Genomic DNA, 15,997 nt, shown 5'->3' on the forward strand with positions numbered 1-15,997 from the left:
AACATTGGTTTTCACTATGTTTCACAGAACCTAGATATTTCTACCCACCATCAAATTACTCTTATTTAAACACTGTCAAAAATGATTAATAATCATAATTTCTGTCATTGGCAAAATTAAAGCGTAATATATTTATTTAACTATTTTTCCATTTTACAAACATTTCCGTGGATCATCTTGCACTCCATTTTTTCCATGGGGCAGTGTAAAAATCCACGACACAGCAAAACTGCAAAACTTTGGGAGTGATTTGTGTATTAATGTCCGATACTTTTTAGTAAACTGTGCACAGTGGCACGGTTTCTGAAAGCATCTCCCTCTGTTTTTGTTTGTTTGATTTGCTAACAAACAGCCAAATGCCATGGCAGTGAGCGACCTGACAGACAAACTAGGTATCCACTTAAAAGTACTGCATCTTCTTTCATTGCTCATTTGCTTTTACAAATGTTGCGAAATTGCTTCAGTTTCCCTCTTGTCCTGCAGTGATATATAGTATTTAAGCCACATGTGCCACCCAAGGAGCGGGACTCAATTGGCTATCTAAAGAACTATCAAAGCAATTCAAATGGAGAATTACTAAAGAGTTGGGCCAGATTAAAAATCAAATGCAAATAAATAAACAAATAAAATGCCAGATGAGTGTTGCAGTACAGGAAATGTCAAAATGTTCTTTGCTGGTTTGACCTTCACATTTAGGACTTTGCAATCAGTTCCTGTTCTAACCCACTTTTCTGCATTTTCCTTCCCCATTTCTTGTTCCTTTGTCACCCTATCCAGATATTTTTTAAAACCTCATCATCTTATTAGTAATTTGGCCTTGTATACTAGAAATATGTATTACTATGAAACAAAGATGAAGGTAAGTATTGTAGTATTTTGTAGTAAGACAGGGATTGTTGGGATTCAAAGCATAAAGGATTTCTGAAACAAAAAGATTAGGAATTTTCAGAATTCCTCTCATAAATCATGTGTCAGATCAGTAAAAATTAATTAAGAAAAAACTATTCTTATTCCACATTATGCTCATTATGGTCTATTTTTTTTAACAAAATTTGTTCCTTTAATGTTTTTGTTTACTATAAATATATATATACTGTATATATATATATTTATTTATTATGCCTAAGACCTTGACAGATAGTACAGAATTAAATTATTCAGCATTGATTGTTTTAACCACGAATAATTAGATGATTCTTGACAAAGAACGAAACTAAAATGCATAGTACTTTATTTAATATATTATTGTTAATGCAGTTATTCAAAGTTTTGATTTCAAGCCTGTTAATTAAACACATTTGGAAATAGACTGTAAAAAGTAAATTCAGTGCACTTAAGTTTCTGCTTTCACAGATCCAAGAGAAAATAACATTGTATTATTATAACACCTCACTACAAGCTCTCACACTTTACATTAAGATTGGAGTATGAAACTCATAAAACAATTATAACACCCAGTGTAATATTGTCAAAAATAAACCGCTTCCGTGTCTAATACACGTATATGTTATTCCAGCCTATTAAGATTTCTGCATAAAGATATAATGTGATGAGCAGGTCTTTAAGTCAAAAGATGCCTGTCTTTTTATGAGGAAGCTGTATGTTAAAAGATTAAATGGGTTAAATGTAAATACAAATCTATAGTCATCTCCATTAATACAGTAATCGAAACCACTCAATCATAAATGGGGGCTAAAATATTGACAGCATTTAATCTTGCATCAGATAAATCCTGTGACCATAGTCTGTAACATTGCAGTTGTTCAAGAAAACACATTAACTTACTCAGGTTCAGGTCAAATACACCTGACACCAGCAAAGGCCCCCAATTCGGTGTAATAAAGTCTTCTTACAAAAGAAATTCATTGCGATTGTGCTAAACATCAGATGGTTGCGATGGCTGTTTCAATGTGAGGGCACCAATTTGAGCTTGTAAAAGTGGGTAAGATCAGTCCATATTATCCTCTTTACTACACAATAACAGGTTCCCGCTGGTTGTTCTGCCTTTTGACTACAAAAACTTTTTGTCCTGAGATGGTCACAGCATAAACGTAGTCTTCAAACATCACTGTGGGGGGGAGAAAAAAAAAAAATCACACAGTTACATCAGGATGTTTATTAAGCGGTAGCTTAGCTTAACACAGAATTTGAGGATAATTTACTGTGTATAGTGATTAAAATCATGCTGTCCAAGCGAAAACATGTACGTTTCTTACCTGACATGCGTTTGAAAGGGGGCTCAGCTGTTCCGTGCAACCTGAAACGACAGGCTGTTCTGACCATCTGCATGATCACTCCTGCCGTGTGCTCGTCATTCTCCAGCTCTCCTGCGGACTGTAAGAGGACAAGATTTACAAAAGAACTTAACAAAAACAAGAGTCCACAATTAAACACCTAATATTGTTTGACATTGACCCATAGTATTGACCAATAAATTATCTATCAACCTCTCTCTCTCTCTCTCTCTCTCTCTCTCTCACTCTCACTATCACTCAATCTAAAATGCTTATGTCCAGGTATTACATTGCATACAATTAAGGTATTTTTTAATTACAGCAAAGACCCTGTGTTATATGTTTGGACAATTGTGACCCTGGATCACAAAACCAGTAAACACCTAAAAACCTAATATTGTCTGACATTGACCAATAAATTCTCTCTCTCTCTCTCTCTCTCTCTCTCTCTCTCTCTCTCTCTCTCTCTCACTATCACTCAATCTAAAATGCTTATGTCCAGGTATTACATTGCATACAATTAGGGTATTTTTTAATTACAGCAAAGACCCTGTGTTATATGTTTGGACAATTGTGACCCTGGATCACAAAACCAGTAAACACCTAAAAACCTAATATTGTCTGACATTGACCAATAAACTCACTCTCTCTCTCTCTCTCTCTCTCTCTCTCACACACACACACACACACACACACACACACACACACACACACACACACAATATCTAAAATTATAAAACGTTAATGTCCAGATATTACATGCATACAATTATTATTTTTTAATTACAGCAAAGACCCTGTGTTATATGTTTGGACAATTCTCTTATTCTTTCTTTGGATTTTTTTTTCTTTGTAACTTAAGATTATTTATTCAACAACACGTTATCTCTTTGTGTACAGTATTTGCGACAAGTAAAGTGATTAATCTGACTGCTCATTAAATGTTTAATAACTTACCGCAAGTACACCGTCCTCACTAATAACCAAATACCCAATCTGATCGGGTATTCTCTCTAAACCTTGGGTCAGAGCGGTGGTCTGCAATTCAACACAAGGCAATGAAGGAATTAAACAGTTGCAGAGATCATTTATGTTTAATAATTCCTTACAGCTTACTGCTTTCTCCATCACATTATGTATACCGGTAATATCACTTTTATGTTTTCCATAAGCATGCGCACAACATAACAAAACCTTTTCATTAAAATAAACATTTAGTTTAGACAAATGCCTCCAAAATAACAATTATATTTACCATTTTTAGGCAGTGCTGATGAATTTACACTGTCGTCTTCCTTCACACCTCGCCTCACGTGACTGACAAACAAGAGTCGCGTGTATAAAACGTCATCGCAGAAAAAGATTGCTTTTCCTGTATATTTTACATCACTTTTATGTTTTTATGCTTCGGGAATGTACAACATGTGATACTATCGGCAAAAGGATTAAAATGTTGCTTATTGTGACACAATTCTGCCAGTGTTTTGGCTGTGCGTGCATTATTCTGATTCAGGATCAGATTTGTCATAATCACCACGCTTAGGGCGGGTTTGATTAACACGAGGAGCACAGATCCCAGATCAGCTGTCTAAATAAAGCGCTTACGGTCTAGTCAAAGCGGAAGTGCACTAGTCAGCTGATTAAAGCATATGATCCCTACAGGACGGGAAAACATTTCACCATCTGATTCTGTCTTTTATTTGAGCGAAAATAAGAAAAAGTCGCAATGCCTGGACGGGGGAAATTAATCGCCGTTATCGGGGATGAAGACACATGTACCGGATTCCTCCTCGGAGGGATTGGAGAGCTCAATAAAAACCGAAAACCCAATTTCTTGGTGGTGGAAAAGGACACTAGCATCACAGAGATAGAGGAGACCTTCAAGTAAGAGACAATATTTGAAATATCTGAATGATTTAAAATCATATATTACAATCCAAAATCAAATACATAGCCTAAATAAATAAGAAGAAATATGCCATCTTAAATATTAGTATATGGATCATATTGACTGGACGAATTCACGAATAAAATTGACTAGCCTCCCTATACTTTTTGTTGTTGTTGTAATCTATCTATCGTACAGAACTTAATTATTCAACATTGATTGATTTAACCACAAATATTTAGATGATTCCTGTATATTCCATATATTAGACTATGTGCCAATTGCTTTTACGAGGTTTTTTAATAATCGAATTTTGACTGAGTATTGTAGATTGCCTAATTTATAGTCCATAATGTACATTTTTACTTGAATATCAACATCAATTGCTCATTTACAGGAGTTTCCTGGCTCGCAGTGACATTGGCATCATCCTCATCAACCAGTTCATCGCAGAGATGATTCGTCATGCTATAGATGCCCACATGCAGTCCATCCCGGCCGTGCTGGAGATTCCCTCAAAAGAGCATCCGTATGACGCCTCCAAAGATTCCATCCTGCGACGGGCCAAGGGCATGTTCTCAGCAGAGGACTTCCGATAAGTTGATACACCCATGGATGCAAGAGTATCCAGTATGGCCTGGGTGCAAGAGTAAACAAGGGTTACTTCTTGCTCTCATCCATCTTGCTGAAGCTGGAAACCATATTGTAAGGATTATATAATAATGTGTTGTTAATGTGATGTGTCTTTTGCCATTCCCGAAGTTTGAAGAGGAGGAAATTGTTTGTCACTGCTCCTAATCATAATTGTTTAATTGTACACAATATTATTTATAATATATATATAAGAAAGAAAGACATTCATTATTTTACCCATTGTGTAACAGACATTATATATTGCATTAAATTAAGTTACATATAAATACTGTCCCTTCAATATTTAAGCTCTGGAATGTCTTTCATTTTAAAGCTGATAATATTGGACTGCAGAACCTCCGTACAGTAATTGACCGCTTACAAATCTGTCTCAAATTACTTAAAGTGTTATCTGGACATTTTTAGATCACGTATATCTGTAACTGTAATACAGTGGGCTATAAATGCATGATTTGTCATTGTGTTGGTGTACACGTTGAGCTGTACACAGTGTGATGTTATTCAAAAATGTTAACTCACATCTTCAGAACTGAATTGCAGTTTATTAAAAGTAATGAAGTCTGACACTCCATTGGTGTTGTGTGATGAATGTGTGTCTGATGTTTAAACAAATATAATAAAATATTATAATAAAAACAACAATAGTATTAATAAATATTAAAAGATACTGTAGTAAAAAAAGAACTTTCGGTTACACTTTATTTTAAGGTGTCAATGTTACAGTGTAATTATATATTTAAGTACTGAGTAATATTAATTAACTACATGTACTTACTATAGGGTTTGGGTAGGATTAGGGGTTGGTTGAGGGTTAGTTGCAAGTAATTATGCATAATTTACTGTTATTACTATAGTAAGTGCATGTAACGTGTAACAAGGACACTGTAAAATAAAGTGTTACCGAACTTTCTTTTAAATTAAATCATACCACATAAATTATAAGAAGCCTCTCTGGCTTAATGCTAGTAAAAATATGACATTCAGCTACACATCAGGATAATCATCCATGTTTTAAAACCACATGATGTTAGTTGTGCAATAATCATGAGAAATGAGAAACTGCTTTGGTGCCAGTTCCTGGAAATCATACTATCACCGTTGTCACACTATGGATGTCTAACTAAAACTTAAAAATGGTTATATCTAGCTATACTGTAGGTCTATTAATCGTTCTGTGGTTTCTTAGACCATCGATGTCAGCTCCCAAATAATTTCAGAATGTTGATAAGGTCCCATCACTCTAAAAATATGTGTCCCTGTCTTATTCAAGGACAAAACCCACTCTGGCCCGTGGGAATTACACACAGATTCAGATCCCTAAAGATTGATGAGCATTTGAATTATCGGGGAATTTTATATAAGCTTGATTCAACTCTGGTCTGCTTCATTGACCTTCACTGTGTTCAGTAAGTCAGTGCTGGTGTGATGAACATGTTTTCTGTCTGGACTCTCAGCTCTCTGATCCTCAGCTACACTCTTGCCTTTCCCATCCTCAATGACACAAGGTAAGATATTTTCAAGCACAAAAAAAGAGTTAATGTCGTATTTTATCCTAAAAAGAATTCTACTTCCTATGATTTATTCTTTTCAACAGTGTCTCTCATATGGAGATTTCTCCTAATATTACAGAGAGGAACTCCACAGAGTATATAAAGACCAATCCAACAAACAGGTTTAGAAAATTTCCTAATTTACACGTATTGTAAAAAAGTCCAACAAAATGCTAAACCAATTCTCTAACCTAACCCAAATGTCTTGACTTTTCCATAGATCTGAAACAGGGATACCAAAAAGGTCTTCATTCCTGTAAGTCATGCGTTTAATTCATTTGTTTTAAAAACAATGCATATATAATAATCTATTTCTATATATTATATTATATTATATTATATTATATTATATTATATTATATTATATTATATTATATTATATTATATTAATAAAGTCAATAAAATTCAGACATTGACAGCTTTCATGAATCCTTTTCACATATATATCAAATCTGAAATGTCTGGTAAAATTTTACCATAAAATATAACAAATAACTTCCTGTCTCGTTCTTCCTGTGTCATTCTCGGCATCACCTTCTATCTATCTTTTTGAAACACACCAGATTCATTGTATTAATGGCCTCTAAATAATTTCCTGACAGACAAAAGGACAGAATATTAATTAAAATCCTTATTCAGTATTTCTTGGTGCCTGAAATACACTTCTCTCTCATTTCAGAAGGATTTGTTTTCTGCCCACTTGTGCCGTGTGGAACCTGGGATCTAGGCTACAGACTGGGAATGAGATTGCTGGGGACATGACCAGAGATCCAATGGGAATTGGCAAGAAATAAAGCATGAACCTGAATGATCAAATAATGATGAAATGGTGTTTTCACTGAAAATGAGAGGACGTTTCACTAATACGTTCCAGTGAAGTAATGTGTTTGGTTATCGTAGGCTTGCTGTAATTCTGTAAAAACAGGATTGATTTAGGCATGTTGCGTTTAGGAAAGATATGCTCAATCTCTATAGTATAATGATTTTAGTGACATCCAGCAGTTTATATCTGTCCACTGTAGCGGACATTTGTTTTTATTGAATTTTAGTAAAAACCTTTCACAATTTACAGAAAATTGAACATTATATTTATTGCACTTTGTATTTTTATATGATTGATTTTATAAGCAGTGTAAAATGTAGACCTTGCACTTCAGGTGACATAGGGTAATAGGGTGATTATTATTTTAATAAAAAACATATATTTTATAGGCTATTACAAGTTGGCTATTACAAACACACCAAATGCAACACTATAGAAGGAACACCCTGTTGTCCATGTTTATACACACATAGAAATTACTATAAATGTTGTAATATTATTCATAACATAACTGAGACATATGTGCAAAGTGTGATTTATGTATGTTTAGTGGAAGCTGATTACACTGTAAAAAATGTTTGTAATTTTAACAGTAAAAAACTGTAAAAAAGCAACGGAAAAAAAAGTTAATTCCTTAACGGTATGTACCCTTACTATATACAGTGAAAAACTGTAATAGCTCTCACGGGACATTTCATGTAATTTTACATTAATATACTGTTAAATGTACGGATTTTGGAAGTACACTGTAAAAAAAAAACTTACCGTTGCATTTACCGTACCTTACCGTAAAAAATACGGTAGCAAATGTTTACTAATTTTACAAAGTTTTACATCATCGAACTAAAAATTACGGTGAAAAACTGGCAGCTGGTTGCCAGTACTTTACCGTAAAAAATACGGTATAAATATTTATGTTTTACGGCATTGAACTAAAGTTTACGGTAAAAAACTGGCAGCTGGTTGCGAGCGATTTACCGTAAAAAATATGGTAGTAATATTTTAGGTTTTACAGCAGTGATCTAAATATTACGGAAAAAAACTGGCAGCTGTGGTTTTACCGTAAAAAATACGGTAGAATTTTTTTTTGCTTTTACGGCACTGAACTAAAGTTTACGGTAAAAAACTAGCAGCTTGTAAGTGCTTTACCGTAAAAAATACGGTAGTAATATTTTAGGTTTTATGGCATTGAACATTGAACTGAACTTTTATATAAAAAATAAAAACCTGCCAGCTGTGGTTTCCTGTTATCTAATTATTGAGAATTACCAGAGGTTCAGACGTTGATGTTTTATTGAAAATAATAAAGTTTGAAGTTACCATTATGGAGATGAGTGTTTGCTTTAGTTGGGCTCTTGACCCTTGACTTTTTAACTTTAGATTTACTCTGACTGCCTTAACTGTGTAGTAACAGTTACACAAACAATAACACAAACGTTATGGCATGAAAATCAGAGAGAAAATGTGACCAGGTGATGATGGCAGGTTAATGATGACATAATGGTCATATTGTGGCCTGATTTACCGATCTCATAAAGAGTCTTATCTCTCACTTTATGAGCAAAGTGATAATATTAATTATAATATAAAAATAAATACTTCATATTATTGAGTATAATATCTCTGTAAGCCAGCAGCGAGCAACAGATAATCTGAAGAACTTTAAAAATACATGGTGTAGAAAAAAGGTTTTGAACTACTGCTCGATTTAAACCAACACAGACATCAAGATTCAGCGTATGAATCTCAAAAACGGTGACAATCAACACAATAATCAGATAAAACTCTGAACATCACAAAACAAGCTACTAAAAAGCTGCAACAAAAACAACATAAAAAATAAAAGCAGATATAATAATAAAAGAAAATACTAAGGCAATTCAGCATAATGTATTCCTGCTGCAATGCATGCTGGGAGATACTGATGAGTTTTGATTGGAGGCTCCATCAAGTGCACTGCACTTTTATCATCACCATTGTTGAGATTCATACGCTGACTCTTGATGTCTGTGTGTGTCTGAAAGATACAGCAGTTCAAACCTTTATTGTACACAATGTTTTAAAAATTCTTCTGATTATCACAGCAATGATGGATCACATGCTGTAGAATCATAGGGCTACTACAATCAATAATGTAAAATTAATAACACATATAATCAAAGATAAGACTCTATAAGAGCTCAGTGAATCAAACATGGTGATTGCCATCACTGATACACAGCCAACATCACATGATTCATTTTCTCTCTGATTTCCTAGCCATAATCAACATGTCTTATAAACACAGAGTTAAAGCAGGCAGAGAAAAACTAATGTTAGAAAGTCAAGGGTCAAGAGCCCAACTAAAGCAGTCACTGATCTCCATCATGGTGACTTCAAATGAAACAATAAATCATCAACATCTAAACCTCTGTTAATTCTCAAACAGAACTGTAGACGTCTGACAGAAATAAAGTCAGTCTGGTTAGTAATAAGTGAAGCTGGTAATGCTGTTTGTGGAGTTGTTTAATCCTCCTCTGCTGAGATCTCCACAGATTTAATGTTTTTTATCTTCAGTTGATTTCATCTAAGGCTGTGGCTGAAGTCAGTTGTAGTTCTTGTGTTTCTGCTCGTCTCTTTTTTCTGTCTGTTGTTTCTCTAAATGGACATTCCCAGAATTCCCTGTGTGACACTTCACATTTGATGCTATTTCATTTAAATAATTATGTTTCTTCTTGGTTTTTGTTATCAGTTTTATACATTTGGGGTTTATATTACATCATATATTGTTTAATGAATGTTTATGGCATTATTTGGAGTCATGTGTGTGTCACCATGATGGTGTTTTGTGTTTGTGTGTATGACACTGTGCACCTTCTTAATATTAACATGTGCCTCAGTTTGTGGAAAACTAATGGTATACTTAAATCATCATGTGCTTTTCTTTTTTACCACTTGTGTTATTATGATGGTTATCAGTATATTACAAAGATATAAAGCAGACTTTAATACTTTAGTGAAATTTAATGATAACATTTATCGGTTTATGTAATATAACGGTTGTCCCGTGAAAACTAAAAGGTTCCTACTGTACTTTTTATGGTAAAGTACTGGGAACCACAGCTGATGTTTTTTTTACTACACATTTAAATCCTGCTGAAGGGTTTTTTTTTTTTTTTTTTTTTTTTTCAAAGTAAGGTTGCTACCATATTTTTTACGGTAAAATACTGGCAACCAAGCTGACGTTTTTTACCGTAAATTTCACCAGTTTTTTTTTACATTGTGTTTTTTTGCCCGTAAATTTAAATCCCGTAAAACATAAAAGGTTGCTACCTTATTTTTTACGGTAAAATACTGGCAACCACAGCTGCCGTTTTTTTACCGTAAGTTTCACAGGTTTTTTTTTAACAGTGTAATTTGTGAATTAATTTTTTTTTTACCTGCAGTGTCTTCCTTTTTATTTATTTTTTTATTTTCCTTTTTATATGTAGTGAACATAAAATAAATTATTATTTAAAATATATTCATAATATGTATTATATGTACATTAAATTACTTAATATTTATTATTAATATTCATTTATTTTCCACTATATATATATATATATATATATATATATATATATATATATATATATATATATATATGAAAAAAAAAAATATATATATATATGAAAAATATATATTCTAACTCATAATAATGGATTGCAGAAGCTAACATCCTGCTTGAATCAGTCTAAAATATAAGTTCTAAATGTACAAAAAAACACTTTTTAATCATTATTTTGGTTGTCACTTTGAACATTGCGAATCATGAGAGGCAAAGTGTGATGTTTATAGTTAAAATGTGCTAACTTTATCTTGGGAACTGTGAATTGCGGTTTATTATAAACAATGTGTTACAAATCTGAAAATCTTTCAGTTTGTGTTGTTTGGTCATTAAGTATCTGATGACTAAAAGTGGATCTGAAATAACTGCCAGAGTTACGACTTCTCAAAGCTATCACCTCATTTTTAATTCATTCATTGACATGGCATTCAGCAGGATAATCTAGCATGTGCAAACCACATTATGTTAGTTGTCCAGTTATCACAAAAGGCATGTATGAAAACTGATTATGAAAACATCACATCGTTATTGGCCCCAGTCCCTGAAAAAAGTGTCACTGTGAGAGGGAAACTCGTTAAAGCAGAGGATCTACAACCAAGAAACAGCTGATAAAAGATAAATGAAGCCAGATTGGTTTGTCTTTAACAAAAGATACAATGCCCATGTACAAAATATTCCCTCTTAAACAATGTTAAAATCAAACTTTTTTGATAGACCTGTTGAATATCCAAACACACACACACTTTAGATAAAAATCTAGTATTTTCCCATGTGACACTTGCAATTGATTTATTTATTATCTGTGACTTATTACCTCCCTTTATACTCCAACACACTGATAAGGTCTCATCAATCCTCTCTGTCTGTCTATTTATTTGTTTGTCTCTCTCTTAATCAAGGACAAAACCTAGTCCTACCTGTGGGAATCACACACACATATATACAGATATATAACATATTTAAAGAACATGTGAATGGTCAGAGAATGATATACTTGAATCAACTCTGGTCTGCTTCATTGACCTTCACTGTGTTCAGTAAGTCAGTGCTGGTGTGATGAACATGTTTTCTGTCTGGACTCTCAGCTCTCTGATCCTCAGCTTTCCCATCCTCAGTGACACAAGGTAAGAGATTTTCAAGCAGAATTGACAAGTATAAAATAAACAATTATATATATATATATATATATTTTTTTACATCACTGTTTTTAGCAGAGGGTCTTATATGGAGACTTTTCCCAGTGTCACAGAGAGGACCTTCATAGAGTTGAATAAGACCAATCAGACCACGTACACACACGCACACACACACACACACACACACACACACACACACACACACACACAGTGTGAATGATGGGTTTTGGGGCGGATAATCTGTCCGACAGGATTCAAAATGTGGATGAGGAAAGAAAAAATAGGATAGAGATGTATAGGAGAAAAAGGTTACTTTTATTTGATTGTTTTAAAGATGTAAAAATTGCTTGAATTCAAAAGTGCTAACTTTCATTAGACATTTTATCATCAATGCAAGAGAGCATATAAGAATGTAGGTTCTCAACAATAATGTCATCTCTTCATACAAATGAATAAAATCATTTTTATTACTATCCATTGACTTCTTTTCTTATGTTGATGATAAAATACTGCCAGTATATAACAAGTAATGTTGCCTGTTTTATCATACATAAAAAACACAACCTAAAATAAATGGCAAAAATGTATTTTATTTGCACATGGTATCCAAATAAAATTCTATATAGAGTTCTTGACTCAATTTTAAAGAACCCTTTATGCCAAAAAGGTTCTGTATAAATGATTACTTAATGATGATTACATAATACTTTGATGTTTAATGGGTTATTTCAATTTTAAGTAGCCCAAAAATGTATGGCTGATGAAATCTGTCAAACATACGAGGTCGCATATTTTCATAAATATTTCAATTACTCACGCTGTCAACAGTAGTAAACAAAACAATGTGGGGAAAATAACTGTGTAGTTACAACTGCATGTGACTACCACATTGGAATGCAATAACACATTCAGAGAAGAATATATATAAAACAATTCATATAAATATATTAATCATTTTATATCTATAATGTAAATTTTTGTGAAAGCATCAGTAAGGTCTCATCAATCTTCCCTGATGTCTTTTAAAAATATTTGTCCCTGTCTTATTCAAGGACAAAACCCACTCTGGCCCGTGGGAATTACACACAGATTCAGATCCCTAAAGATTGATGAGCATTTGAATTATCGGGGAATTTTATATAAGCTTGATTCAACTCTGGTCTGCTTCATTGACCTTCACTGTGTTCAGTAAGTCAGTGCTGGTGTGATGAACATGTTTTCTGTCTGGACTCTCAGCTCTCTGATCCTCAGCTACACTCTTGCCTTTCCCATCCTCAATGACACAAGGTAAGATATTTTCAAGCAGAACTGTAATGTTGTCCACAAAAGTGACCAATTCTGCTTCATTGAGATGTATTTGTTTTCAGCACGGAATCTTCGAAGGCGTTTTTTCCCAATTCCACAGAGGTCAAGGGAAACAGGTACGAAACGAGGGAACACACACACACACACACACACACACACACACACACACACACACACACACACACACACACACACACACACACACTTTTTTGCATTTCAGTATCAAAATATGTTCAAATTCTCATTGTAATGTTGTCCACAAAAGTGACCAATTCTGCTTCATCAAAAAGTATATATATATTTTCTTTTAGCACGGAATCTTCTATGAATATCTTGGCCAATTTCACAGACCAGGGAAACGGGTATACTATACACACGCTCACACATACACTCACACACACTTTTATTGAATAAATGTTTTAAGTGAACTGATTTGTCATTTCTTAATTCTTAGTTAAAATGTAATTACACTTATGTGTGTTGACAGGCTACGTATGTTACAAAACATTGTATTATTTTCTAAAACAATATGCGATCAAAGAATTCAACCTCACGAACACAATTCTGAATGCAAATAATTATGAATTTGTGTGTGTCTAGATTTATCTATGTGTTTTGCTTGTTTGTTATTCAGAAATGCTAGTAAAATTGACCGGTTTGTTTTGTTTGTCTTTTTAGGTCACGTGGTGGCGGGCCCTTTATAATGTAAGAATTTATAATTAACATGACAAGATTGAAATGTGAATGTTATGAATGAGTTTATGTCATTCACATGAGTACAATTAAATTCTTCCTGGTAGCCTATATGCATATAGACCATATGCATTCCAATGCATGCTAATATTTATCTTACAGCAGCTGCAGAGTTTGTCTACTTCCTACCTGTAACGTGCACAAACTGAACAACAAGCTTCAGACTGGGGATGAGATAGCAGGAAAGATCACACAGGACCCATTTGGGCCAGGGAAAAAATAAGAGATGTACAGGAGAAAAAGGAGAAAAACTTTTGATTGTTTTTAGATAGATTTAATTGCAAAATGTCTATCATTTGATTCAAAAGTACCAACTTTCATTTGAGATTTCATTATTCATGCAAAATGAGCAAATATATGTTATCAACACTTTGCTAATCTCATCTCTTTACACCAATGAAGAATAAAATCATACAATCATTGATTCCTTTTCCTTTCTTTCTTTTAATAAAAAATATGCATTTAAAAAGGAATCTGTTTAACTAAAAGTTTGTAAGTTCAGTAAAATGTCTAGGCTGCATAATTGATTTAACTGTCATAACTGATTTGTCATTTCTTAATTAAAATGTTAAAATGTTATAACACTGTGTTGACACGTAGGCCTATGTTACAAAACGTATTATCGTCTAAAACAACATGCAATCAAATAATTCAACCTCGAATCTAAATAATTATGACATTGTGTGTGTTTAGATTTGTCTATGAGTTGTTTTGCTTGTTTGTTATACAGAAATGCTAGTAAAATTGACCGGTTTGTTTTGTTTGTCTTTTAGGCCACTTGGGGACGTGCCCTTAATGTAAGAATTTATAATTAACATGACAAGACTTAAATGTGAATGTTATGAATGAGTTTATGTCATTCACATGAGTACAATACAATTAAATTCTTCCTGGTAGCCCAATTTCTTCTCGGAAATACGACTATATGCATTCCAATGCATGCTAATATTTATCTTGCAGCAGCAGATTTTGTCTACTTCCTACCTGTAACGTGCACGCACTGAACGACAAGCTTCAGACTGGGGATGAGATAGCAGGAAAGATCACACAGGACCCATATGGGCCAGGGAAAAAATAAGAGCTATACTGGAGAAAAAGGAGAAAACCTTTTGATTGTTTTTAGATAGATTTAATTGCAAAATGTCTATCCTTTGAGCCTTGCTTAGATTCAAAAGTACCAAGTTTCATTTGAGATTTCATTATTCATGCAAAAAGAGCAAATATATGTAATGTATGTTATGTATGTAATGTATGTTATCAACACTTTGCTAATCTCATCTCTTCACACCAATGAAGAATAAAATCATACTAGCATTGATTCCTTTTCCTTTCTTTCTTTAAATAAAAAATATGCATCTAAAAATGAATCTGTGCAACTAAAAGTTTGTAAGTAAAATGTCTAGGCTGCATATTTTCATAAATATTTCAATTACTCACAGAGGAAACATATTATGGCAAAATAAATGTAAAGCTGCACCTGCATTTGATTACCAGAAGAGGGCCTCATACTATTAGAACACACACACACACGCACACACTCTCTCTGAATGTGTATGTGACATACTGATGCCATCTAAGCAGTGGCACAGGCTGGCACTAGCTCAAATTCCTGTTGTACATGCAGTACTCATGTCCTCTGGTAATATTCTTGAATGACTTTTGAATTGAATCAGTTTATATGTAAACTGATGTGTCACAATGCTTAAAATGTAATTACATTTGTTTGCCTCTTGTATAAAAGGCTCTGATGTTTCTGGGTGCCTGCCGCTTTAAGACTCTTAAGTTACGGTAGAGGAAGTGTGTACATATGGCGCTTTTCCACTACACAGTAGAGGTGGGCGATACTCCAAATTTTGGTATCGATCCGATACCAAGTAAATACAGGGCCAGTATCGCCGATATCGATACCGATACCAATACTTTTTAATTTTAAAAGCATGCACTTGAACTTGTATGCACTTTCCTGTGCTAGAGCAGTGTGTCATGATTTATGAGGTGAATGCATCATTAATATGCTAAATCTGAAAACGTTTTCATGACTACTAAATATTTTGTGATTTGTGCT

General features: G+C 33.6%; 4 protein-coding genes across 8 annotated transcripts; 3 read left to right on the forward strand and 1 right to left on the reverse strand.

Moving 5' to 3' along the window:
* Nucleotides 1–1,209: 1,209 nt before the first annotated feature.
* Nucleotides 1,210–3,740, reverse strand: lamtor4 (late endosomal/lysosomal adaptor, MAPK and MTOR activator 4). The gene is made up of 4 exons (XM_084110725.1): nucleotides 3,490–3,740; nucleotides 3,192–3,272; nucleotides 2,217–2,334; nucleotides 1,210–2,068 (listed from the first exon to the last, which is right to left on the reverse strand). The coding sequence occupies exons 1-4, from the start codon at nucleotides 3,490–3,492 to the stop codon at nucleotides 1,971–1,973; spliced, it is 300 nt and encodes a 99-aa protein (XP_083966851.1). The 5' UTR covers nucleotides 3,493–3,740; the 3' UTR covers nucleotides 1,210–1,970.
* A 117-nt stretch (nucleotides 3,741–3,857) lies between these two features.
* atp6v1f (ATPase H+ transporting V1 subunit F) lies at nucleotides 3,858–5,345 on the forward strand. The gene is made up of 2 exons (XM_084110724.1): nucleotides 3,858–4,118; nucleotides 4,520–5,345. Exons 1-2 carry the CDS (start codon nucleotides 3,961–3,963, stop codon nucleotides 4,719–4,721), a joined length of 360 nt encoding a protein of 119 aa, XP_083966850.1. The 5' UTR covers nucleotides 3,858–3,960; the 3' UTR covers nucleotides 4,722–5,345.
* A 766-nt stretch (nucleotides 5,346–6,111) lies between these two features.
* Nucleotides 6,112–8,416, forward strand: LOC311082353 (uncharacterized protein). The gene is made up of 4 exons (XM_084113114.1): nucleotides 6,112–6,281; nucleotides 6,371–6,448; nucleotides 6,547–6,582; nucleotides 7,006–8,416. Exons 1-4 carry the CDS (start codon nucleotides 6,202–6,204, stop codon nucleotides 7,118–7,120), a joined length of 309 nt encoding a protein of 102 aa, XP_083969240.1. The 5' UTR covers nucleotides 6,112–6,201; the 3' UTR covers nucleotides 7,121–8,416.
* Nucleotides 8,417–13,001: 4,585 nt separating this feature from the next.
* On the forward strand, nucleotides 13,002–15,250 carry LOC311082022 (uncharacterized protein). 5 transcript variants are annotated; one of them, XM_084112766.1, is made up of 7 exons: nucleotides 13,002–13,161; nucleotides 13,242–13,295; nucleotides 13,491–13,541; nucleotides 13,858–13,884; nucleotides 14,035–14,160; nucleotides 14,706–14,729; nucleotides 14,893–15,250. In XM_084112766.1, the coding sequence occupies exons 1-5, from the start codon at nucleotides 13,082–13,084 to the stop codon at nucleotides 14,153–14,155; spliced, it is 333 nt and encodes a 110-aa protein (XP_083968892.1). In that variant the 5' UTR covers nucleotides 13,002–13,081; the 3' UTR covers nucleotides 14,156–14,160; nucleotides 14,706–14,729; nucleotides 14,893–15,250. The 5 variants fall into 5 exon arrangements, 4 of the variants coding, with proteins under 4 accessions (XP_083968892.1, XP_083968890.1, XP_083968891.1 ...); XR_014606088.1 differs by having other exon boundaries at nucleotides 13,029–13,161; nucleotides 14,035–14,729; XM_084112764.1 differs by lacking the exon at nucleotides 14,035–14,160 and having other exon boundaries at nucleotides 13,029–13,161.
* Nucleotides 15,251–15,997: the final 747 nt, after the last annotated feature.

The sequence above is a fragment of the Abramis brama genome (assembly GCF_963993115.1).
Source record: "Abramis brama genome assembly, chromosome: 4".
Taxonomy (NCBI): Eukaryota; Metazoa; Chordata; class Actinopteri; order Cypriniformes; family Leuciscidae; genus Abramis; species Abramis brama.